Consider the following 24,664-nt stretch of genomic DNA (forward strand, 5'->3'; position numbering starts at 1 on the left):
TTTCTCGCGCGCGCCCCCTCTCTCTCTCTCTCTCTCTCTCTCTCTCTCTCTCTCTCTCTCTCTCTCTCTCTCTCTCTCTCTCTCTCTCTGTCTCTCTCTCTTCTTCTGCTGCTTGAATGTAATTTTGATAGTTGTTTCCTTTTTTGTTATGAAGAAAGATATAAAAAAAGGAATCTTTTTGTGTATATATTGACTTTCTTGTGTATTTCAAATTGAGGACTTTGCTATACTCTAAAACGTATATTACGTTTCGATGTATATAACCATTGGTGCAAATACACTTTTGAACATCAAATGCTGGTCCAAAAACTCGTATGAAGGAGCGGTGACTCATTAATTTTACACAAAAAAGTTTTCCCTATGCATTGTGAGATTATTTTGGTTTATTTTCATTTGCATGTACTCATAACACATCTTCATGTCATTCATTCATTCATATATATATATATGTATGCCATGTTATATCGAAAAAATATGGGTAAATCTTATTAAAATCCTAAATTTCTAAAACTGTGTTTTTGTTCCCAAATTTGCTAAATGTCATTATAATTCTTAAACTTGTTAATTCATGCCAAAAGAAATATTGACGATTTTAACCCACAAATCCGTTTAAAAATTATTTGAGAATTATATTGATATATTTTACAAGTTTTCGAAAAACTTAGAAATTAGTTTTCTACCATTTTACAAATTAAAAAATTTCAATAAAATTTACCCAAAAAAATAGTGGTTTTATATATCAGCTTTTGGACCTATACGTGTTGAAGAAGGTGACAACTTGATTAGAATTTAGAAAAAATTATATAAATATGTAGTATTATAGATATATGAACCATATTAACTATTGGCTTGTCGTGATTCTATGTATGTAAGAGATAAAACAAAACTACTGTACGGCCAAATTGCTGATACACCGGGATTTGTAGTGTTAAACAAAGAGACATCGTGTCAACTAAGCATGTTTATGTACATACCTACATATATATAGATATGTATGGGTGTGTATTTTCACATTTGCGCACACACATGCAAGTTGCCAAGGAGTGTCTATATATATATATATATATATAATACAAAGACTTGAAAATTGCAGGTGAAGTGGGAGGAAGATACACAAGAATGTTTTTGCCCATCGGGTGCATTTTCATATTTTTACAAGTATCCACGTACGACTCAAATCCGAATTTAAATTTCGGATGTAACTAAAAATTCGTTTTCGTCTTGTTATTTTATGATTATCCGTATTTAGAGATATAAAAAAAATTAGATTTTTAACAACCCTTAAATGAAATCATCATCGTAGGATAGATCGTACTTGTAAACTAATCAGTCTAATAAGATGAGTATATATATATATATATGCTATCCATTTTTTTTTGGTCAAAATGCTATCCATTTGTTGCCACTTTATATAATCCATATGTATATAATTCGCTCTTAATTGGACTCAAATAAAAGTTTTGACTCTTGAGATATGAACTAAATAATCATATACTTATGAGACTGTTGACAACTTTATTTTTGTCCAAAAATTATATATATAGGTAATCCTCTCATCCAATAGATTGGATTTGAAGGAATTATATAAAAAGAAGCATAGCATTAAATATATAAAACAACAAAGATTCTTTTGATTCCAAAATAAATAAATTGATAACGAACTTGGCACGAATTCAAAATTTATTATAATTAATAACGTTATTTTTTTAATAACGTTAATAAGGGTATCGGATTAATGTGATAAAATAATCAATTAAATCAAAATAAATAGGAAAATCTGCGACTTGTCGTTTAGGTAAAAGTACATTGTACTTTACAGTGTTAATGCGTTTGAGATTAGATTTCATAAACCCTAAGAAGATCTCTCAGCTGTTTAGATGTGCCGACAATTTCCTCATTGAGTGTGCAATATATAACCGACCAAAATTAATTCACTTAATTAAAATAAAATTCGCGAAATCTTTAATTTACAATTAGGTAATGCATCTAATCATTTATTAATTTATTAATTCTAGCTTCATTATTTTCTAACTAATAATGTGCAGAGTGGATGAATTACACTCAAAACAAAGTGATTTGAGTATATATATATATTTAATAACATTATTTTATATGCAAATTAAAATATCATAAATGGTTTTGTTATGTTCTAAAATTAAGCTATTTTTATTGTAATTTTTTTTTCTAAGAAGGTTCTGAATTTATGAATAATTGTGAAATTCATTTTTTTCTCTCTAAAATTTAAAAAACAAATAGATTTTTTTTGGGTTCAAGTTAGAGAGAATTGTAAATTATTGTAGAATGTTTGGTAACGTATTTATGAACTTGTAGATTGATGTTACCATTTCCAATTACAAACATACAAACAAACACTAACTAACAAACCGTGAAATAACATTGAAATCTAGATATTTTAAAATAGATTCAATGAATCTCCATATGATATTTTCCAATGTGTGGCAGAAGTTTTTCCTTATTCGGCACGGTATTTGGACTGACCAGGCTTATTATATATTAAATAAGGTTATAACAAAACAATTATGTATATTTTCATTTACACGTCATCTCACTCTTTCTTTCGTTTTATTTTTGTCACTTTAACTTAATCTCGAATATTCAAGAAATATAGAAAAATTTCATGAATGAACATTATTTACATGTCTGACCAATCCAAACAAAGGCGTTGCTACATATTGTTATAATCGATCATTCTATCAACCAAACACTGTTATATAAAATAAGCCTAATACATGAATTAATAAAAAACTTTATAAACCTTTATAACTTAAAAATCAGTATAGGGATTATTTTGAATAATAATATAGACCTATACTTAAATCGTATTTATACGTGTATTATGTGATATCTTATTCAGGTCAAATTGTGATCTAATTTAAAACTGCGGTTTAATTGTCATTTCAAAAAAAAAAAAATTGTGGAAAGTTATCATTTATTCTATAGACATTAATTTCAAAAAAATTATTTTGGATATGGTCCCGTTGTCATATATATTTTTACAAAATTCTTATGATCTGTATTTTGAAAATCATTTTTAGTTGTATCTATATTGATCCACAAGGCTTAATCTGAAACTTCGGATTCCATTAAACATAATAGACTTATGTATTATTTTTAAATTTAAATTTGTTTCGTATTCATGTACATTAATCATATTCAGAATTATTTTCAGTAAATTTAGAAATTCGATATTCTTAATTATTAGGACAATAACCTAAAAAAATAAATTTGAAAAATTAACATATAAATACATAATCTTTGTATATAAAGTTTGCAAATATCTCGTAACGATGTGTATTTACGGTAATACTTGTAAAGTCTATATTTTTTAGAAGTCTTAAAGACAATATTATTTATATGACATTTTTTAAAAATTTCATGTTTTTAAGTTATTATCCCTTCATTATTCGAAATAATTCAACAATCAATACTCAAAGATGTTAACAATCAACTTTACCATAAAAAATCGATTAATACAATATACTATATATATAATATACATCCAAAACTTTAATAGTTCAATCGATCAAATGGAGACATAAAACGTATGTCCAACTACAAGTTCGAATCTCAAATTTTGGGATCATATGTCTGATCTTCGAATCCGAGATTGGTCTAAACCTTGGTCTAATATATTCGGTTACGGAATATGAATATATATATATATATATATATATATATATATATAGGGTATGTGGAGGAGGGAGGAAGAAGAAAAAGGTCAAACAAAGAGAAACAAAACCTGCAACAGTTGGAAAATGTCAAAAACACATATCAAATTATGACGGATTGATCGATCAATCTATTTGGTGGGGACACAGTTAGCATATAATTTCCACCAATCCCACTATGAAGTGGCGTTTTCGAAAGCTACCCATTGGTTTTTTGCATTTGAATTCTTATTATATATATATATATATATATAAAATATGATCGAAAAATGGAGAGTTAACGAACACAATAAGTGGGAGTGATAGATGCTGTAACTTTGGTCGACATCACATGAGAGGAAAAACACAAACGGTCGTGAAAAGGAGGCAACATATATATGCACATATTTGCAATAATATTATTTTCGTTTTCAGCCTCTCCGTTTGTGTAATTTTTTGCATGCGCACGTGTGGGAATATCATCATATAGGCCTAACGTGTGTGGCGGACCTAATCATTAACGTTCATGAAGCACATGCATGTTCACTCCTACTCCTGCACCATCGCCTTCTAGTTATTTCAATGCTTTGTAGATTATATATATAAACAATACATCATGAAAAGGAATATCTAGAGAGGGGTTTGATCCTTATATCACTGAACTGCCATGTTCTGATTAGGTGTGCCAAAGTCAAGCAAAGATCATCATCACCATCACCATCATCATCAACACCATCATCATCATACATGGACTTACAAGAATGTGAGATTGCCGCCCACCTTCCAAATAAGCCCAATTTGACACAACCTAAAATAAACAATCAATCCAAAATATAGTTCAAAATAACATTTTTTTTTGCTCATTTACATTGCAACCCTTATGCATATGATGCAAAAGACCCGTTCAATATGTCAGTAGAATAAAATCATAATTTCGTTCCATCATTGAAATCGGTCTCTATCAAAACCGATCGATTACCCACATTTAATCGAGTTCGTGATTCAAAGTCTTCTACTCATAATTTGTGATTAGGTGTGTCCAATGGGCCGGCCTAACTCGAGTCCACATTCAGCCCGAAGATTTTGGGTTCGAGCCGTTCCAAATTTTTTTGGGCCTATAGAACTAAACCCAAAGCCTACTCCTATAGAACTCGAGATGGGTGGAACCAACCCGTTTCATACCTTGTGCAATGATAATTTTTTTAATAAATCAAACTTCTGGACCGAGTCGAAGTCCGATTTGAACTCTGCCCAAAAACTCAATTTTTTTTTTTGATATACAAATTCATACCCAAAATCCGATATTTTCGGAGGGATTTGGATCGAGATTCGGACCAAAATTGATACTCATATTTGTGTTATTTTTCTTTTTCATGATATCCATGATTGAATAAGGGAATCAAATTCAAGTTCAATGGCTTTGATTGTATGAAGAATGAAGTTAATCCCTATTAACTCATTTGTCTTTAATCCATCTTATTCGAGGGTCCATCGATATTTGTTTTTATAACGAAAGAAATAAATTTGTCCCAATCTTCGAATGCAAAATATTGTATTGAATATCTACCAAAACTAGTTTGGATTCATTTATATAAAAAAATTTTAGGTTCCAAAATCTTTTACAAAAAATTATAGTCTCGGTTTGAAACTCCGTTCTAATATATAAATAAAGATCGTATCTCTAATTTCAAATTGAAATTTGCGATAGAATTAAGATTCAATTGATATGTGTTTCGATAAAGAATGATTGAATTGACTTGACAACGTAAAGTCTAGAGTTCTCACATTGCATTTAGTGCTTGGTTAGTTGTTAATCTAAAAGGGTCTCTTCCAAAATTATTACAATTATTGAAAATTTTTAGAATCATTATATAACTCCATTACTAAAACCTAAAGACATCCAAAGTTGCAAAGCATATTTATCATCTCGAATTTAAACTTTAAATTTAGAGAAAATATATTTTTTAAATTATGTATTTGACTCCGATCTCAAAATTAGTTTGAATTTTAGTATACAACACGCGATTGAAAAAAAAAACATTAAAGACTAACCAATATTTATCTAATAATATCAACTATCCCTCTGTTGTTTTAAAAAAGCTATGTTTAAGTTTAAATCATTGATAGACTCGTGTCATTTAATGTGATCCACCAAAAAAAATGAAAATCAAAAAAAAAATTGGAAACATTAATACGATAATTTACCCTCAACGAAATCTTATATCAACACGTGTCGTTGGTTTGACCCAATAGAAACCCGGGGGCATTCTCGTAATTGCATATTTGACTCGGTGGGAGGAGAGGAAGAAATGAAGAGAAGCATCATGTAATCCATTTCGGCGGAAGAAAACTAAAGTTTCTTCTTCGATGCATTTAATTTTCCCCTGATCCAAGGAACTAATAACCATATAAACTTCATTTAATTATTACTAATTATCGTTAATCTTGTTTCCGCGATCTTCTACATTTTCTGGTCTGGTTTGCCGAATCTCTCTCTCTCTGGCTCGCATGATGAACGAGGCCAGATTATTGTTCTTCTTCGGGTAGATCCTTCTCGGAGTTTCCGGTATGTTGTTCTCTGGTTCCCAGATTCTCATTGCTTTTGCTCCTTTGATTTGTTCTCCATTTCGAATCTGGTCGTCATTTGAGCTGAGTCCGATGTAGATTCGGGAGATGTTCTGTGTTAGAATTGTTGATCCGCGTGAGGAGATTGGTGTTTGCCCCCCCCGATAAGATCGATCGTTTCGCGGAGAGGGAAATTCGCAGAGTCGGATAGTGTATTTTTAGTAATGTTCTTGTGTGTTGTTACGAAATTTCCATCTTAATGCGACTGATGATGTTGCAGATTTCTGTGATTTGGGATCTGAATTTGAAGATTTGTAGCGTTGGTTTGAATCGAGCATAGAATTGGAGTACTTCAGTGGAGATTTGCATGCTACAGGCTTAGATTTTGCTTGGAGTGGTAGTTTTCGTAATCTGTTCGCAAGATAAATCCTTGCACAGAGGCTGGTGCTCTTACCGGTTCTGGTTCTGGGTTTGTAGGAAAGCCATGACTTTGGCTTCTCCTAGGGTTTCTCTGACAATGGCTGGTTTTCCAAGGAAAGTGTCCACAATTGCAATTGCCATTGGTGGATTGGCGTCCTTCTTCATCCTAGGATCGTTGCTGCTTTTCTCTTACCCGATTGGTTCCTCGTTTAGTGGGTATTTCTATGGAATGGAAGCTCCTGGACATATGGGATTTCCTGTCTCTTCAGACAATCAAACAGTAGAAGGCTTTCGTCAGGGTACCGAGTTTAAGAATGTCCATAAGAATCCATCGTCCAGTTCTAGCTTAGACTCTGGTGGTGATTCTAGTAGCAGTAGTAGTGTTAATGAAAATGATGGTGAAGGTGAAAGAAAAGTTTCACGGACCGAGTCACCGCTGGATCTGGAAAGTGATAGGAAGCCGGAGACATCTTTCACGCAAGAAAAGGATAATAAGTTGCTCCCGATCTCATTGGATACCACAGTTTCTCCAAATATGACTGGCGAGAGTGATGTCAGATCAGGCGAAACCAACTTAGTTGGATTCTCGAATGTTTCCATGGATGGAGATATATTGAGTTCATCATCTCTTCCCCATGATGACTCTAAAACAGCTTCAGAGGAAACAGGTACTGTCTTCTTTTATCTTATTGGCAACTTATTGATTAATGGTAGTTCAGTTTTGTCCAAACAAAGAATAAATTTGCATGGGAATCTATACTGAGATTACTCTTGTAACTGGCAAATCCCCTATATGGTATGTTCCTTTTACGTTCTTATCTAATTTACTTGACATAAATATTCCATATTTGCCCTTCTCTTAGATGATAAAAGTCTCCAATGTGTCAAAGAATCGAATCAAGATCATCACATTTATTGAAGCATGACAGCTTGTTTTATTGGGGGAGAGGTTCAAATACTAACATCTGCTTGAATCCATTTTCCTACAAGATCTATCTGGATATAGGGATCAAATAGGTTATCTTTTCAGGATCTTTAACTGCTTCAGTGATTTCTATATGTAACTGATCTGTGTTTAACCATTGACATTTGTAGAATGCGATCTGTATCGAGGTAGCTGGTTTTACGATCCCCTTGGACCGCTGTACACGAACAACTCTTGCCCTGTCCTGACACAGATGCAGAACTGCCAGGGCAATGGACGACCCGACAAGGAATACGAGAACTGGAGATGGAAACCCTCTCAATGTGAACTTCCACGGTTTGACGCCAAAAAATTTCTCGAGCTAATGAGGGGAAAGACACTAGCCTTTATTGGTGATTCGGTAGCTCGGAATCAGATGGAGTCCATGATGTGCCTTCTTTGGCAGGCAAGTCTTCTTCTTCTTTCATTCATTTTCTTTTGCATCCACTCATACCATTCACATATGTAATATATAAGCTTCATTTCCATGTCGATTTACATGTGATTTACATGTTTATGTTTTCAGGCGGAAACTCCTGTGAACCGTGGCAACAGGAAGATGCAGAGATGGTATTTCAAGTCATCAAATGTAATGATAGCACGGATATGGTCGTCATGGCTCGTCCACCAGTTCTCCGAGCCGTTTGATTTCGCTCCAGAAGGCGTCACCAAACTCAAGCTCGATGTCCCCGACGAGCGCATAATGGAAGCCATCCTGAAATTCGATGTGGTCGTCCTTTCCTCGGGCCATTGGTTCGCGAAACAGTCCGCCTATATCTTGAACGAGGAGATCGTGGGTGGTCAGCTATGGTGGCCAGATAAATCGAAGCCCATGAAGGTTAACAACGTGGATGCATTCGGGATATCGGTAGAAACAATCCTTACTGCCATGGCTACACACCCGAACTACACCGGTCTAACCATCGTCCGTACATTCTCACCCGATCATTACGAGGGCGGGGCTTGGAACACAGGTGGGTCATGCACCGGAAAGGTCGAGCCTTTACCGCTCGGGAAGTTAGTGAAAAACGGGTTCACGGAGGTAATGCACGAGCAACAAGTGAAAGGGTTCGACCGAGCAGTGAAGAAGCAGACCAACGGGTCGAAGCTGAGGCTGATGGATATAACGGAAGTTTTCGGCTACCGACACGACGGGCATCCTGGTCCATACAGGAGCCCCGACCCGAACAAGATCACGAAACGGGGACCTGACGGACGGCCTCCGCCGCAGGACTGCTTGCACTGGTGTATGCCTGGGCCAGTCGACACGTGGAACGAGATCGTGTTGGAGCTCATAAGGCGATCTTCCTCTTGACATGGCCTGAATGAATGAATGTTCCGACAAGGAATGAAGATGTTGAGGGAGTAAGTTATACCGTATAACTTATACGTACCACGGAATTTAGTAGTTTGGATCTGATTCTTGAATGATAAAGGAAATACACTTTTGTAGATGAGATTCTGATATATGTGCAATGATCGAATGGAATGGTGATTGCCTTGCTAAAAATAGGGTGTCAATTTTGATCCGAAATCCGAAGTCCGGTCCAGTTCGAAAAAATAGTGAGTTTTAGGCCGAGATATTTAGGTCCAAAATTTTTCAGGTTTTCGGATCGGATTCAGAATTTTGGACCAACTCGAAAGTCCGATATATTTTTTTAGAAAATTTTAATAAAAAATAAAAATATAAATCTTCAAAAAGAGTAAATTTATCACGTCCGTCCGGTTTAGTATGAACCCAAATCCGAAGTCCGGTTTGGTATGAATCCAAATCCGAAGTCTATAGGGTTGGATTTCAGATTTAGTTATTGAGATCCGAAAAAAATCGGGTCGGTTCAAAGTTGAGTCCGAAACGTTCAAACCGAGTGTGGGTTCGAGCCGGATCTATCCGATGGACACCTTACCTAAAAATATAGTCGAATAAATTGATTTATTTTTAGAAAATAAGATATTTTTAGAAATAATCAGAGCAGAGCAGAGAAAATGAATATAATTTTAAAAAAAATAACCGGGAAGCGGAAACATCTTTTTTTTTTTTTTGGTTCAAAGATAAGGCCCAAACGATTTACAGGCCCAAAATATTGATCGAACTAACAAAACTCAGATATCATAAAGCATCTCAACCGTTCATTAAGAGAACATATCAACGGTACATGTCAATTCTTATGCTGTAGCGCGTTACATCGGATTATGGTCCCCCACTCCGGTGAAGACGATTTGAAATTCAAACCCATATCTTTCAAATATGAACTGAGAACAAAAAAAAACCCCCAATCCGTTTCATGACCAAGGAGCGCCCTTTAATACTTTAACGGCTATTTTCTTCTCTCTCTCCAAAAATCTCGATCAGGGTCCCTAAATCGCTCTTCCCTTTCAAAAATGACAGCTTGTTTTATTGGGGGAGAGGTTCAAATACTAACATCTGCTTGAATCCATTTTCCTACAAGATCTATCTGGATATAGGGATCAAATAGGTTATCTTTTCAGGATCTTTAACTGCTTCAGTGATTTCTATATGTAACTGATCTGTGTTTAACCATTGACATTTGTAGAATGCGATCTGTATCGAGGTAGCTGGTTTTACGATCCCCTTGGACCGCTGTACACGAACAACTCTTGCCCTGTCCTGACACACTTCCGTTTCAAAAAATTTCAAGCAGATTCTACCAATTTCTCTGATCTTCTTCTGCTTCTTCTTCCGACGATAGCTTCAGCGTCAGATCAAAGCTTCAGTTCTGGAAATTCTCCGAGAAATCTCCCGTTTCAGGCAAGTGTGTGTGTGTGTGTTTGGTTTTTCGGTTTTTCTTAATGCTCTTCCTCTGTGTCTGAGAGCTTCTTATGTCCTCTGTTAACAAGTTTCGTGAACATGTCTCTTCCATCGCTCGAAAATTTGAAAATTCCTGCTTCCGAAGCTGTAAATCTTAGGAACAGTTCTTTTCCGGTTTAGTGGCGTCGAAACTTTTGGTTTCTGCCCTAGTTTGTAAGTAGGTGAATCGGGGCATGAGTCGTTGTTTCATGTCATTTTCAGGTATAACTCTTAACACTGTAGTTTCTGTCCCGATTGAATATTAGAGGCTGCAACGTTCTTGTGTAACCAATTGACACAGTTACGAAATAAATTCTCTTATTCTGGTGATTAGTTGTGCAATCTGTAGTTTCTCAATTAGCTTGTAGAGGTAATTTTAAATAAAATTGCACCCATGAACTTGTGAACTTGATTGGGTATATGTAGGCTTTAATTTAATCAGTAACATGTTTTCTCCCCATTGAATTTGACTGTTTTTAGTTATGATTTTCTCAGATTTCGATGAAAGTTATTGGGAGATATTGTGCCTCTGTTTCGAAACTCTTCCACCTAAAACGTGACAAAAGTCATTGTTCAATCAGCAGCATTGTGCAAGTTTCCTATTTTTAGTAGAATTGAAATGGTAACTTTTCCCTTATACTTGACAGGCAGCAGCATTTCAGTATGTCGAATGTTCAAAACGACCCCCTTCTTCAAGTGGAAACTACATGTGGATCACTGCTATATGAGCTCCAGGTTATTAACTGCGCGTTTTAGGAACGACAGTCTTTCATAAGTTATGTATCTGGGATTTGCTTGTTCTTGTCATGATTCATTCTAAACGGTTGTAATTTGCAAAGCTTACTTGTTTGTTTGTGAATCAGATCATTTGGGATGAAGTCGGAGAAACAGAAACTGAAAAGGATAAGATGCTGCTTGAGCTTGAACGTGAATGCTTGGAAGTGTACAGAAGAAAGGTTGACCAGGCGAATCGCTGTAGAGCTCAGTTAAGGCAAGCGATTGCCGACTCTGAAGCACAGCTAGCAACAATCTGTTCCGCCATGGGGGAGCGCCCTGTGCACATTAGGCAGGTTAGTTCTTGATAATGATACTTGGAGAATATGGAGAAAACTGTTTAACTATGAATTGTGAAATCCGCCCAACGATGATTAGACTTCCAACCCTTTTGTTTTGGAGGAAGTAACTGTTGTGTTTGTTTCATAATTGAAATCTGTGGCATGAGAATGTTTGTTATAAGCTGTTTTTCAAGTATTTGGTGTGTCTATGTGTATGTTGGCTTAGCCTTTTGTTTCTCTGCTTCAGTCTGATCAAAATGCTGGAAGCTTGAAAGAAGAACTCGGGATGATTTTACCACAGCTGGAAGAGATGCAAAAGAGGAAATCTGAAAGAAGAAATCAATTCGTGGAGGTCCTAGAGCAGATAGACAAGATTTCAAATGAGATAAATGGTCAACTGGAACATCTTTCTTCTGAGGCACTTATTGATGAGACTGATTTGTCTCTGAGAAAGCTTGAAGAGTTACATGTTCAACTATGTATTCTTCAGAAGGAGAAGGTTAAGTTTGCTTCTTTGATTTCGTTATGGCGCCAGTTAGTTTTGTACTTTATTTTTAGTTTTTTCAATCCTTTATAATGTTCTTTTGCCTCAGAGTGATCGGTTGGAGAAGATTCAGGAGCATTTGGGTACTTTGTACTCTCTTTGCTCAGTGCTCGGAATGGACTTCAAACAGATTGTTGGCCAAGTGGATCGCACATTATCTGATCCAGAAGGACCAAGGAGCATAAATAACCATACAATCGAACAATTGGGCACTGCAGTCCAAAAACTGCAGGAAATTAAAATACAAAGAATGCAGAGGGTAAATGATGAATCAGTTGGCAAACTATGTAAAACTTGTTTAAATGTCGATGCCCATATTCACCAACTGAATTTTTGCAGCTTCAAGATCTTGCATCTGCAATGTTGGAACTCTGGAATTTGATGGACACACCTATAGAGGAGCAGCAAGAGTTTCAGCATGTTACCTGTAACATAGCTGCTTCAGAACATGAAATAACTGAACCCAACAGTCTGTCAGAAGACTTCCTTAAATATGTAAGCTGCTGAAATCTTCTCCAGTGCTCCTGTTTTGTGGTATTATGTCTAGTTTTATAATTTAAGTCGAGCTCCGAGCCTATGCAGTAGCTCAAAACATTACACGCTATGCATACAGGTTGAGACAGAAGTTGCGCGGTTGGATGAGGTGAAGTCCAGCAAAATGAAAGAACTTGTTCTGAAGAAGAGGTCAGAGCTGGAGGAAATATGTAGGAAAACTCACCTGGTGCCAGTGTCGGACAGTGCAATGGATCATACCATTGAGGCAATAGAATCTGGTATTTCTCTTCTTCCGTTGAAACACAGATTCCCATTACAGGCTAGAGTTTAGTATTAATACCTCAAGAATTTCTTTATTTCTCTCACTTGTTTAGGAGTTCTTGATGCTACAACGGTTTTGGAGCAAATTGAGCTACAGATTTCTAAGATCAAAGAGGAATCCTTAAGCCGGAAAGAGGTACTTGAAAAGGTTGAGAAATGGTTAGCTGCATGTGATGAGGAAAGCTGGCTTGAAGAGTACAACAGGGTTAGAGCCGAAACACAAGATTCTTCCTTAGACCACTAAGTTTTTGTTGCAATTTTTACTTTTTCTGCTAAATTTTCTTTCTCTATAGGATGATAACAGATACAATGCTGGAAGAGGAGCTCATCTTGCTCTCAAGCGCGCTGAGAAAGCTCGTAACCTCGTTAACAAACTTCCAGGCAAGTTTGTCCTCCATGTGGTCATACAACTCTCAAGCGACTATGACTTAATCTCTCTTACGTTCTTTCAGGAATGGTTGAGGCATTGGCCTCGAAGACTATAGTGTGGGAACAAGAGAAAGGAATCGAGTTTCTTTACGATGGAGTATGTGTTTTCTACAAAAGGGGGCTGTTATTCTGACTTTTTTGTTTTCTGTTTTCTAATGGCGTATTTGTTTTCTATAGATTCGGCTCCTTTCTATGCTTGAGGAGTATACCATACTGCGTCAGGAGAAAGAAGAAGAACGCCGTAGGCAGCGGGTACAACCATGGCTTCCTGTTCTCTTTTTTACCAATTGCCTTTCCATCAGAACTCGATCATTGGTCGTAATGTACTCTATGTTATGCACTGTTTTACGTATTAAAGGATCAGAAGAAGCTACAAGGACAACTCATAGCAGAACAGGAGGCTCTTTATGGGTCAAAGCCTAGCCCCTCGAAACCCTTGGGCAAAAAGGCTCCTAGAATGTCAACTGGTGGAGCAACCAACCGAAGACTTTCCGTTGGAGGAGGAATGATTCAGACACCTAAACCTAACAAGAAATCTGACCAGATCCTTGAGAGAAACCATGTTAATAATCATCGTCAGATTGATGGCGTCGCAGCTTTATCATCGGGTAAGTTTTCTTCACCAGAATGTTTTATATGTACGTGCTCAAGGTTCAAACACAACTTGAAATGATTTAGTTAGAGTTTTGTGGAAGTGGATTTCTCAATGGGCTGATCAATTTGCAGGAAGGAGAGGTCTGGACATTGCGGGAATTCCCACGAGAAAACTGTCCATAAACTCGTATGATCAGCTTCAATCCCCGCTAGTTCGGAAGCCTTTCTCGCCAATCTCAACTGCAGTGGCATCCAAAGCTAACATAACAGCACCTCCAAACCCGAAAATCAACAGAGAGCCGCCGTTACAGAAGACTCTGATTCCTCCCACGAACGATAACACGCCATTCACAACTCCTCTAAAGAACAGCAGCAAGACACTCTTGGAAGAAGAGAAACATACACCAAAGAATGTTCCTGTAATCCCTGTCCCATGTACACCTGCAACTGTCTCTGTCCCAATGCAAACTGCTGTAACTCCTGCTCCAATTCCACTCCATGCCTCGACACCATTCCCCGCAAGATTGGGTGAAGAGCCCGAGGAAGTAGAGTACTCCTTCGAGGAAAGAAGGCTCGGGTTTGTGGTTCAGAGAACAATGGCTGATCCAGTTGTCCAAGTTTGATCTCTTGCATCAAAGGCGGAGGAAGAAAGAAGCTCACATAAAGAGTGTTGTTGACTTGTACTTGGCTTATGTTTTGTTTCATTTTGCTTTGTTCTTTGCAAGTCTGGGTGGATAGGTCAATTAGGTGATTGGCTTTTTCCTTCCCAAGGCCTTCATTGTATGTTCTTAGGGCTCATGCTTTGGAAATTCATACACATCCCATACAACAAAATGGACTCTTCTATGGACTTTTGGTGTATGCTAATACAAAAATTCAGATAACCTTCTTGGATTCAAGAATAAAATCTTGGAGATATTGCTTCTGGTTATTCGATTTGTAGCCATTATTTAACAATTATTTTATACGACCAATACGCTCGCTTGTACGCTGTAGGAAAGAAACTAGGCGACAGAGGGTAAAATAGTCAAAGTACCAATTTAGTCAACTGTTATGTTGAAGAGTTAGACGGGACAAAGACAGAAAATATGTATGAATTTGGAAATTTGGCATCCCTCAAACGTTACAGCCTTTTTCTCATTTTAATACGGATGAAATATCGCATTTTCCATACAATAATAAAAAACGTATTTTCTTTTTCATAAAATTTAAAATTTTATATTTTTTTTGTCTCTGACCATTTACTTAATTCAATATATTTAACTACTACTAAAATTTCTAATTCCAAGACGGTCGGACGTGGACCGTTTTCTTTATCCCATAGATTTATAATTTTCAAGTTTAGGATAAGCAAAGATTTATTTATTATATATAATTCATGTACCCTTTTCCAAGTTTCTCTCTTTTTATTTCAAAAAAAGGGGAAAAGAAATTACAATATATTTTTTTGTTTATTTTATTAATTAGTTTTATTTATTTATTTTGTCCTTCCATCTTGCAAAACCCTAATTTCACTCACCTGTGAAGAAATTTCCTCCCTTTAACTTAACCACCCATTGAAAAAAAAAAAAAGTATTTCTGGTAATTGTGGAAGTTTTAGGAGAGTTTTTTTTTTCCTGAAATAATTTTCCGCCATGGAAGAAGCTCTGTTCTTTCTCTTCACTTTCTGTGCTTGATCTGTTACTACAACAACATTCTCAAAACAGAAATGTTCATGTCTCTCTCTTCCCTGTCTCGAATCTTACAAGCTCTGGATCTTTCCTTTGTTTGTATGCTCTGTACTTTAAGGTACTTGTAGATACACCCATACCCACAGCTCCGCAAAAGCTCGAATCTTCCGTGATCACCAAGATTCGGCGGTTTTAGGGTGTTTCTGGGTTTTCCATATTTGTCGGAATCTCCTCACCGAATCACTGATCTTATGTCCGAATGGAGGAGAGAGAAGGAACCAAGACTACCGGTTTCGGTCTGAAGGAACATGGAGCTCCTGATGGTTACCTCATGGACCCACCACCACCGCCGGAAAACCCTAACCCTTTCCCGGCTCCGACCGCACCCTCCGCAGCTCCCGTCGTGGCTACGGCGGCGGAGAACGCGGCTCCTCCTTTCAGCTTAACAATGCCGACGGAGAATTCGTCCTCCGACTTGAAGAAGAAGAGAGGACGACCGAGAAAGTACAATCCCGACGGCACACTCGCCGTGGCTCTGTCTCCCATGCCCATCTCGTCATCCGTCCCATTGTCAGCCGAGTTTTCGCCTCGGAAACGTGGAAGAGGAAGAGGAAGAGGACGAGGAAGAGGAAGAGGAATGTCTTCTTCTAGATGGCTCAACAACTCTCAGATGTTCGAATTCGACAACCCAGGTAAATGTTTCAATGTGTAGTTTCTTGTCATTCTCTTTCTCTATAGTGATCGTTGTTCTTTAGCTTGAACCTATGATTATGATGCTGTAGTTAAATCAATGGCCATGCTTTAAGATATATGTATATTTGTGAACCTTTTTATAGATTCTTTCTACTGTGGAACTGGAGTTAGATCTGTGCCAATGCGGGTTTTCGGGTGTTTGACTTGTAAAATGTTTGAACAGAGACAGAATTTTGTCTGATATGCTTGAGAACATAGATGTTACCATCTGCAAGAACAGTTTTACTGGCTAGAAAAATGGATCATGTTCCATAAAAGGTTGAGTGCAAACAACCTGCCCGAAAGACGGAGGCTTACGGGGAGGATTAGAAATGAATCACCTGTACTGTACATTTTCCCGAAAGCTCTTGTATACAACTCTGTATCAGAGGGGCAGAGGCATCAGGATTTTGTCAACTTACAGAGCAACTTGTGATCTGGCTTTAGTTGCATTCTCCTTTTTTTGTTTGGTTTGATTCGGTTTGGTAACTCAGGTCCCTGTTTTCTTGGTGTGGAATATCTTTCTAATGCCGGATCTTTTACAGATTTCACCTCTACTTTGATTCCTTCTCTGATTTCAGGTTCATCAAATGCCAAATTTACAGCAGTGGGAAGTGCAGAGTTTCTTGGTGCGAATTTTACGCCTTACGTGCTCACTGTTAATACCGGTGAGGTATGACCTTGAAGATTCCTTGTACATTTCCTGCAATTTTCTTCATCTTCTTTTGAAAAAAGCCACTCGGTCTACCCACTAGAACATGATGATGAATCGGATTCTTGAGTATATATAACTTTCCTTCAAAATCACCGTATTTTGCAGGATGTGACGATGAAGATAATGGCATTCTCTCAACAAGGTTCTCGTGCTATCTGCATTCTTTCAGCAACCGGTTCCATTTCCAATGTCACACTTCGTCAGTCCATGACTTCCGGTGGTACTCTAACTTACGAGGTCAGCTTTCACTGTCTCCTTCCTCTCAGTCAGTAAAGAATATGCTATTTTTAAATACTTTATTTTATTTATTATATCCACCAGGGTCGTTTCGATATTCTTTCATTGACGGGTTCATTTACTCCAAGCGAGAGTGGAGGAACTCGGAGTAGAGCTGGAGGGATGAGCGTCTCCCTTGCAGGACCAGATGGTCGTGTCTTTGGTGGTGGACTTGCCGGTCTCTTTATCGCTGCTGGTCCTGTTCAGGTTCTTCAGTTTTATCCACACGTTTATACTAAAACCCAAAAGGAAGATTCAAAAGAACTGGCCTTGCTTATATACATGTGCATATGAACACTAAAACTTTGCTTCCATTACATAAATCCCCAGTTCTAACATTGGAAATCGATGTTCCATAGGTTGTGGTCGGGAGTTTTGTAATGGGTGGTCAAGAAGAGCAGCCTCTTCAAAAGAAGCAAAGGAGGCAGACACCTTCTTCTATCTCATTCGGCTCAGCGGAAGAATCTCGAGTTGGATACGAAAGAGTCAAGCCTGTTGTTATTCCCGCAGCACCGCACGTCTCTTCCCATGAAAACCCGGGCCTAACCAACGTCCATAACTACTTCACAAACTCCTCTGACTATGCTAAACACCTGTTCTCGTCCCTTCCCGAAGAAGAAGAAGATGATGATGATGATGACGAAGAAGAAGAAGAAGAAGAAGAAGCTGAAGAATACGGAGGTGAAATCCAATCTGACACAGAAGTTCCCAGCTGATGAGTGTATGTTGTTGTTCAGACCAGTTCCTTTGTAGGCACTTTGACTTGTAACAGGATCTGTGTTTCTTAAGTCCTATGTTTTCTGTCTTCTTTTTAGATATGGGTTTCAGATTTTTGGATGTTTAATTGAGAAATTCATACGGTTTCTCACACTAAGCTAAGAGTTTAGATTAGAGGTCGTAATCTCAGATTCTTTCATGTTTGCTGTTGTAGAAATTCTTGTACGGAAAAGACAGGCCATGCCGTGCAACTCTTCAACTGGATTTACATTTTTTTTTGTTTAGTTTCTTTTTTTTTTTACTTGAGAATAATCCAAAAAATGATCTTTTTTCGAAGCCTTGAAATTTTTGTTCCTTGCATCTTTTTATTTTCATATATGTATATATATATATATATATGCGTGTATGTGTGTGTGTAGTGAAAAGATATGGAAACTCAGAGAAGAAAACACAGTTCCTAAACGACCATAAAAAGAGCAAGTCTTTCACATGATGACCATAGCACTGCGGCTATATATATATATATATTGTATATATTGCCTGTAACACACATAAAGAAGAGAATATAGAAGAAGGACTGCGTTCCAGTGAATATAGAAGAAGGACCTTTTCTCCTTCATGTACTTGAAGAGCTCTTCTTCTTCATGAGCCAAGAAATCAGCAAACATCGATGAGTTCAACGTCAAAGACCAGCCAAGCGTTCGGAGGAATCTGCCCACCCGCACCTTTCTTGCCATACCTGAAAGCATTTAACATTATATAATCATCCAAGCACCTTTCTTGCCATACCTGAAAGCATTTAACATTATATAATCATCCAAACAAACGCCTTCCATTCCATTCCATTCCTTTAACTGATATCGGGTTTTCACGATCTCCTCTCTGGGTTAACGGTCTTTTCTCTATCCCTAATCAAAGCTAGTTTCACAATCATGGAGACAGTCCATAACAGAGGAAAAAAGAAAGCAACAAGCTTTGCCTTACCCCATTGATGGAGGAATTGTAAGCCTTCTTTTCTCACCTACACGCATGCCTGAAGGTGCAACACATGAATCAGGACAGGGTTATCAGAAAATGACGAAGACCAAATCAACAGCCATTCTTTCAACAGAAGATGGAGAACCATAAGAAGTGAAATGAAGATAAGTTACCGTTAACACCGACATCCCATCCCTTAATGACTTGGCCAAGACCTGTGTGTAAACACGAATGGAATAAGTCAAGCATCATCCATGACTTGTATCTCATTCAAAGGTACATAGCATCCTCTAAGGTTAAATTACAAACCTAGCCGAAACTTGAAAGGTGCTTTTCTGACATTGGAATCGAAAATCTTCCCATTTTTCTGAAGCTTTCCGATGTACCGCACGCTGACCTGTACCCCAAGCCCAGAAAGCAAGAACTTTATCGCTCGAGGAAAACATTATAAGGCCAATGAATCTGACTAGAGCCAGAGTCCATTTCCATGTAGGGTTCATCAACTTCTCCATCATCGGATTTTATTTCAAAGACTTTAGCCATGTGTTCTACAAGCGATATGTGTGTGTGTGTGTATATATATCATATGATGCATTTTCTCTGTTTTGAGCAAATTTATGTTGTCTATATCTACATGAGACCAACCTGTTTGCCGGGAGAAGCTCTCTTGCCATCTGGTTTGCCCATGACTAACTCTTCAACAATGAGACCATTAGGGTGTGTTTGCACATGAGATGTCTTGGAGTTCCCTTTATTCCCTTCAGAGACAGAATCTGATTTTTCCTTCTCTTGATTGCTGGAAACAGCTTTATCTGCAGTTCCATCAGCTTCTTGATTCTTGTTCTTGTTTTTATTTTTCTTTTTCTTCTCAGCAGAGTTATTCAGGCTCTTGGAGTTTTCATTCTTATCAGAAGAAACCTGGTTAGTTTCAGGGGTTTCCTCCTTTTGAGCTTGTTCATCTTTTGACCCATTGGCATTCTCCCCTCCTTGCTTTTGCTTCTGTTTCTTCTTCTTTTTGTTCTTGTTGTCACTGGAACAGATTTTAGGAACAAAACTCAAAAACCCAGAATATGTGTCATGTCATCAAGTCTTTACGACTTCATCAGCAGCAATCAAGTGTAAGAGTACCTTTCTAATACACCATCTTGTCCAGTAGCTTTGGCCTTCCGTTTTTTGTTGCTAATTTGGCTGCTGTTATCTGTCCCTTTCTTCTCGGCTGTTTTATCTGCCGGTTTATCTGACTCTCCTTTGGAAATGGGAAAACCATCCTCGTCTTCGCTTTCCAAAACCGGAAACCGATCACTGTCTTTGACAATAGTCTGTTTCTTTGCATCCTTGTCTTCACTAGACTTAGACTGACTCTTCTTCGTGTGTCGTTTTGGCTGAACTTCTTTGACGGGGCTCTCTTCATCTTCTATCTCCTCAATTACAACTGAAGAAATTTTTTTGTCAGCTTCATTTCAACAGTACCACAGAAAGAAAGATCCCACATAACAACCGCTTTTTGTAAACACAAATGCATAGGATGATAGATATCTAGGTCCTTTTGACATACAAATTGCACATTCATATACAAATACATGAGAATATTTGCACATGCGTTTCGCTTTCATGGCCATAAATGTACATGCAAGAATGCATAAACTCTTACTAGTTAAAAAATATCTTCCAACCCGACAACGTGACTAAATTCTGTCAAAACTTACCTCCGCTATTTGGGACAGAAGAAGGCTGATGCATAGCAATATCATCGTCATCGTCAATGAAGTCCTCTTCACTATCACAGTCCTCTTCGCTATCATAGTCAGACGACTCATCAGAGTCGGTTTCAGCAATATCAATGCCATCTCTTATATTGTCGCAGCGAAAACATCAGAAGATTACTAGAAAGAAGATATAAAGATGATTCTCATTTGTTTACGAGAAAAAAACGACAGAAAAGAAAGGATACGAATCATCTTCCCCCTGGAAGGAGTTCTGCTCAAAGTCCTCGAAGTATCCAGAGAGATGGATGCTCCTTTCACCAATCACCGTGAACTCAACTGGCTCGTCATTATCATCAAACACAAGGCTCAAAGGACAGCATTCAGTTTTGTCCGGTAATAACGAGCACAAGTAAATCGGACCCTTATCTCCTGCCGAACATTGGAGCACACTCTTGTCTTTGCCCAAACCCGAGCCTAGAGTAGCCTGAAGGATTTACAAACACAGAGCAAGTTTATGAACAGTTGCACCATCCAAATTCCATCTCAATGAACAACACAAGCAGATTCGATACATTTTTCGAAATAAAATCGTTGATAAAACAGCGTCATGAAATTTGCTACACAGTCGGATACAGATTACACGGGATTCCAAGCAAGAATCTGTTCAGGAGCAATGCCATACCTGAGTTACGTGAAGTTGTCCTTGTACATTGTCATGATCTGGATGATAAGGATGATGTTCCCCGGGTTTCACTTCAAGTCCTACAAACGCGAAAGAGCTTTCAGACAAACAACGAACGTGTTCCAAGAAAATTCAACGCAACAAGAAAAATCAAACCCACGAAAAAAAAAAAGGAAATTGGGGAAAAGGGTATTTCGTTATCATTAATCGGAAAGAGAAACTAACCCCAGAAACCCATTTTCGGCTAGACGTCGAGAAACCTCGTTATTCCGAGAAAAATGGCAGCTTGCTTGTCCTAAAACCCTAGCTTTTAGAGGGTTTATAAAATCACCTCAGTGGGTTTTTTACCCAAACACTTGGTTCGCATCTATTTCATCTGTACACCACCGAAAACATAACACATTTTTTTTCCTGCGAAAAAACGAAATTACTCTTAATGAATTACGATATTTATCCGTTCAAAAACAACTTCGTTATTACGACTTCGTAATTAAGTCTAAATATAGTTACAATTGATTCTAAAAAAGGTGGCAAAAAATCATCTATCTTATTTTTAGTTATATATCAGTTATATGTTAATCGTAATAAAGTCGCAAAAAATAAAACGAAAAGGGTATTTCAGACTTTTTTCATCGAAAAGTGGGTTAAAATTGAAAATTTTTTTTTTGTTTCTGGGTGGTGTACAGTGAAATAGATGGGACCCAAGTGGGTTATTTGGTGATTTTCACCTCAGGTGTTACCGTCTATGGCTTCGACATTTGACTTCGTTACTCATACCATTGACTATACGGCTAGACCGTGACGTCACCTCTCTGTTTAGGCTAAATTTTCACTTGGCCCAAGAAACCATGAAAACCATGAAAAAGCTCATTAATATTTTTGGATATTTTTCTGAATTTTTTTTAGATGATTTCTTATTGCATTTTCCATCAGTTTTGCCAACAATGCACTTTTTTTATATATATTTTCAGAATTTGATTTTTTTTTTCATTTCGTTTATGAGAATATTGTGTTATCATTTACATATATGAAATATTATACAATTTCCAGAAAAAAAAATGGGTTTTCAACAATTTTATCATTTTATTCGAATCCCATAAAGAAAGTGATAACCAATTTAAATTGCACACACCATTTTGTAGAAGAAATCGGTAGTAACGTAGATAATAATTTTTAATTTGTCCAAAACAAAAACCGGCGACGTGACGGATAGATAATAAACATAATGTAATATTTATATAGATGCACAACCTTTCAACTAAAGAAGTAATAAACCCATAACCAAAAAAAAAACAAAAAACAAAAGAACCAGAACAAAGACTTGTCTGAACTGAAAATACACACAACCGGACAAGATCTAGGCTCCGACCTGTGAACTGGCCGCCTCCATCAACCCATTACGTATCTGGTCGCTGATATCCCTAACATGGCCCGGCCCGTGCGGGAGAAACACGGTCGTGTTCTTGGACGAGTTCCCGAGGTCTCTGATCGTGTCGAAGTACTGAGTCACCATGATCAAGTCCATCACTTCCTTGGCAGATGTCCCTTCTACTTTGTGCGAGAAGTTCAGTATGTTCTCCCTCAATCCGTCCGTGATCGCTTGCCTCTGCCTCGCCACCCCGACCCCGCCCAGATACTTGGCCTCGGCTTCCGCCTCCGCTTTCTTCACTTGCAGAATCTTCTCTGCCTCTCCTTTGTAAACGCTCGCAAGTTGTAGCCTTTGAGCTGTGCCCACCACAATCCATTCTCAGGTTTATCGTGAAAAAGAGTTAAATCTATCTCTCGGAGAAGCCAAATGAAATGAAATTCGATTTTGCAGAATTGCCCCCCATTTCAAATGAATAAAAGGTAAAGAGTTTGGATGCTTTAGAGAGAATCATAACAAGAGGAACAAAAAGAAAACAAGCCCCAGAGTGAATTCATACTATAGTATCCTATAATCTTATTATAAACCATGACATGCGACAAATACAATACGTTTCCATATGTATAAGCATCAGAAGAGACCGGAAAACATGACAAGTTACTTGCTTGGAAGGCCAAAATAAAATTACCGGCGTTGATTTCATTCATTGCCCTTCGTACAGAGGGATCGGGCAGAATGTCAACCATCAGAATGTGCTCAATGCTGTATCCGTAAGCTCCCATCACCTGACGAAACAATTGCAAACATAAGCGGCGCTACAAAGCTAGAGAAATATCCCCTCACCATTCAGCATTACATGGCACTGTACAAATGGAAAATGTTCAACGCAATCTTAATAACAGTCTTGAACAATATCAAGTTGATAATGCTCTTCTACAGCTTAAAATCATTTATAGGATATCTCAAATGCAAGAACAAGATGTAGAAGAGGAATATCATCCATTGATTCCAACATTTATGAAAAAAACACTAATGATACATATAATCCAAGACAATGGAGTGTTACCTTCTCGAGTTCCTCAAGAACAGCCTTGGCGACTTCACCCTTCTGCTCGAAGAGCTCATCCAGCGTCATCCTTGGGACTAAAGCTCTGACCACTTTGATCGGAAACCAAACATACAGAGACAAAGTAAGAATCAAAGAGAAACATATCTCAACAAAATGTCCGAAAGAACCAGAATTTACCATCAAAGACATAAGCCTGGATCTGCTCCCTAGGGTTTTGAAGCTCGTAGAACGCATCATCGGCATTTGCTTTCACTACACGAAACTGAATTGAGCAAACCAACTGCACAAATACATTATCCTGCAACCCACAACACTTGTTGATTAGTACCAGTTTAGAAACAGATTAAACAATGATATCAAACTTTTTTCTCTGTTCGGGGGAAGAAACCCCAAATACAAATAGGTGTCATGAATTCGAGGGAAACCCATGATCAATTGCTCCTTACAAATGGGTATCGTGAATTCAAACCAAAATATGGAATTCTCCGACAAATCGAACAGAAAGAGACAATTCCGAGATGGGATTACGCGGAAAATCCGAACGATTAAAGGAAGAGCGATCAGAGAGAGAGAGGGACCTTGGTTTTGGTCTCGATTTTGACGTCGAGAGAATTGATCCTGGTGGAGAGAACACCGGCAAGCCACTGGCCGGCGAAAGGGTTGAAGCAGTGGAAACCAGGCTCGGCGAGGCGCTCGAACCGCCCCCACCGCTCCACCACGCCGACGCTCGCTTGATCTACGCACCCTCCGAATACGCAGAACGTGTTCCCCATCTCTCTCCCTCAAAATTCTACGCGGCAGTGAAGCGCTGAAGGTTTTGAGGATGGCAAAACTGAAAAAAAGGTCCAAGGGCCCCACGATTCACTCGCCGGAATAGAGAAAATGATATGGT

The 24,664-nt window shown here is 37.8% G+C and overlaps 5 protein-coding genes across 6 annotated transcripts; 3 read left to right on the forward strand and 2 right to left on the reverse strand.

Annotated features, from left to right (window-relative positions):
• The first annotated feature begins 6,001 nt into the window (after positions 1-6,001).
• Positions 6,002-9,079, forward strand: LOC104811508 (protein trichome birefringence-like 18). The gene is made up of 4 exons (XM_010538219.2): positions 6,002-6,234; positions 6,514-7,321; positions 7,749-8,023; positions 8,144-9,079. Exons 2-4 carry the CDS (start codon positions 6,718-6,720, stop codon positions 8,930-8,932), a joined length of 1,668 nt encoding a protein of 555 aa, XP_010536521.1. The 5' UTR covers positions 6,002-6,234; positions 6,514-6,717; the 3' UTR covers positions 8,933-9,079.
• A 1,177-nt stretch (positions 9,080-10,256) lies between these two features.
• Positions 10,257-14,745, forward strand: LOC104811509 (65-kDa microtubule-associated protein 3). Of its 2 annotated transcripts, XM_010538220.2 has the most exons (13): positions 10,257-10,384; positions 11,071-11,158; positions 11,287-11,493; positions 11,726-11,977; positions 12,072-12,281; positions 12,362-12,517; positions 12,636-12,795; positions 12,892-13,043; positions 13,132-13,219; positions 13,291-13,364; positions 13,445-13,519; positions 13,626-13,875; positions 13,994-14,745. In XM_010538220.2, the coding sequence occupies exons 2-13, from the start codon at positions 11,087-11,089 to the stop codon at positions 14,482-14,484; spliced, it is 2,187 nt and encodes a 728-aa protein (XP_010536522.1). In that variant the 5' UTR covers positions 10,257-10,384; positions 11,071-11,086; the 3' UTR covers positions 14,485-14,745. The 2 variants fall into 2 exon arrangements, with proteins under 2 accessions (XP_010536522.1, XP_010536523.1); XM_010538221.1 differs by lacking the exon at positions 10,257-10,384 and having other exon boundaries at positions 11,106-11,198.
• A 640-nt stretch (positions 14,746-15,385) lies between these two features.
• On the forward strand, positions 15,386-18,255 carry LOC104811510 (AT-hook motif nuclear-localized protein 3). Its single transcript, XM_010538222.2, has 5 exons — positions 15,386-16,223; positions 16,845-16,936; positions 17,084-17,215; positions 17,300-17,461; positions 17,614-18,255. The coding sequence occupies exons 1-5, from the start codon at positions 15,791-15,793 to the stop codon at positions 17,968-17,970; spliced, it is 1,176 nt and encodes a 391-aa protein (XP_010536524.1). The 5' UTR covers positions 15,386-15,790; the 3' UTR covers positions 17,971-18,255.
• A 158-nt stretch (positions 18,256-18,413) lies between these two features.
• Positions 18,414-21,666, reverse strand: LOC104811511 (peptidyl-prolyl cis-trans isomerase FKBP53-like). Its single transcript, XM_010538223.1, has 11 exons — positions 21,563-21,666; positions 21,338-21,417; positions 20,901-21,139; positions 20,656-20,798; positions 20,243-20,381; positions 20,078-20,104; positions 19,595-19,979; positions 19,259-19,346; positions 19,123-19,164; positions 18,956-19,004; positions 18,414-18,710 (listed from the first exon to the last, which is right to left on the reverse strand). The coding sequence occupies exons 1-11, from the start codon at positions 21,573-21,575 to the stop codon at positions 18,629-18,631; spliced, it is 1,287 nt and encodes a 428-aa protein (XP_010536525.1). The 5' UTR covers positions 21,576-21,666; the 3' UTR covers positions 18,414-18,628.
• Positions 21,667-22,529: 863 nt separating this feature from the next.
• Positions 22,530-24,582, reverse strand: LOC104811512 (hypersensitive-induced response protein 4). The gene is made up of 5 exons (XM_010538224.2): positions 24,351-24,582; positions 23,950-24,070; positions 23,770-23,861; positions 23,392-23,488; positions 22,530-23,062 (listed from the first exon to the last, which is right to left on the reverse strand). Exons 1-5 carry the CDS (start codon positions 24,543-24,545, stop codon positions 22,695-22,697), a joined length of 873 nt encoding a protein of 290 aa, XP_010536526.1. The 5' UTR covers positions 24,546-24,582; the 3' UTR covers positions 22,530-22,694.
• Between the last annotated feature and the right edge of the window lie 82 nt (positions 24,583-24,664).

This window comes from Tarenaya hassleriana, unplaced genomic scaffold (genome assembly GCF_000463585.1).
Source record: "Tarenaya hassleriana unplaced genomic scaffold, ASM46358v1 Cleome2, whole genome shotgun sequence".
Lineage (NCBI taxonomy): Eukaryota > Viridiplantae > Streptophyta > Magnoliopsida > Brassicales > Cleomaceae > Tarenaya > Tarenaya hassleriana.

Bases quoted from the DNA above. Each gene is read 5' to 3' on its own strand.
- LOC104811511 (XM_010538223.1), bottom strand. The intron at 20,799-20,900 runs GTATCCTTTCTT...CGACAATATAAG, and splicing joins TTCCAGGGGGAAGATGATTC to AGATGGCATTGATATTGCTG. The intron at 19,980-20,077 runs GTACTCTTACAC...AATCTGTTCCAG, and splicing joins CAAGATGGTGTATTAGAAAG to TGACAACAAGAACAAAAAGA.
- LOC104811510 (XM_010538222.2), top strand. From the start codon at position 15,791: ATGGAGGAGAGAGAAGGAACCAAGACTACCGGTTTCGGTCTGAAGGAA. The intron at 16,937-17,083 runs GTATGACCTTGA...CGTATTTTGCAG, and splicing joins TCACTGTTAATACCGGTGAG to GATGTGACGATGAAGATAAT. The intron at 17,462-17,613 runs GTTCTTCAGTTT...GATGTTCCATAG, and splicing joins TCGCTGCTGGTCCTGTTCAG to GTTGTGGTCGGGAGTTTTGT.
- LOC104811508 (XM_010538219.2), top strand. From the start codon at position 6,718: ATGACTTTGGCTTCTCCTAGGGTTTCTCTGACAATGGCTGGTTTTCCA. The intron at 7,322-7,748 runs GTACTGTCTTCT...TGACATTTGTAG, and splicing joins AACAGCTTCAGAGGAAACAG to AATGCGATCTGTATCGAGGT. The intron at 8,024-8,143 runs GCAAGTCTTCTT...TTATGTTTTCAG, and splicing joins TGATGTGCCTTCTTTGGCAG to GCGGAAACTCCTGTGAACCG.
- LOC104811512 (XM_010538224.2), bottom strand. From the start codon at position 24,545: ATGGGGAACACGTTCTGCGTATTCGGAGGGTGCGTAGATCAAGCGAGC. The intron at 23,489-23,769 runs GTAACACTCCAT...TTGTTTCGTCAG, and splicing joins TTCTTGAGGAACTCGAGAAG to GTGATGGGAGCTTACGGATA. The intron at 23,063-23,391 runs GTAATTTTATTT...TGGTGGGCACAG, and splicing joins AATGAATGAAATCAACGCCG to CTCAAAGGCTACAACTTGCG.
- LOC104811509 (XM_010538220.2), top strand. From the start codon at position 11,087: ATGTCGAATGTTCAAAACGACCCCCTTCTTCAAGTGGAAACTACATGT. The intron at 12,518-12,635 runs GTAAGCTGCTGA...CTATGCATACAG, and splicing joins CAGAAGACTTCCTTAAATAT to GTTGAGACAGAAGTTGCGCG. The intron at 12,796-12,891 runs GTATTTCTCTTC...TCACTTGTTTAG, and splicing joins CATTGAGGCAATAGAATCTG to GAGTTCTTGATGCTACAACG.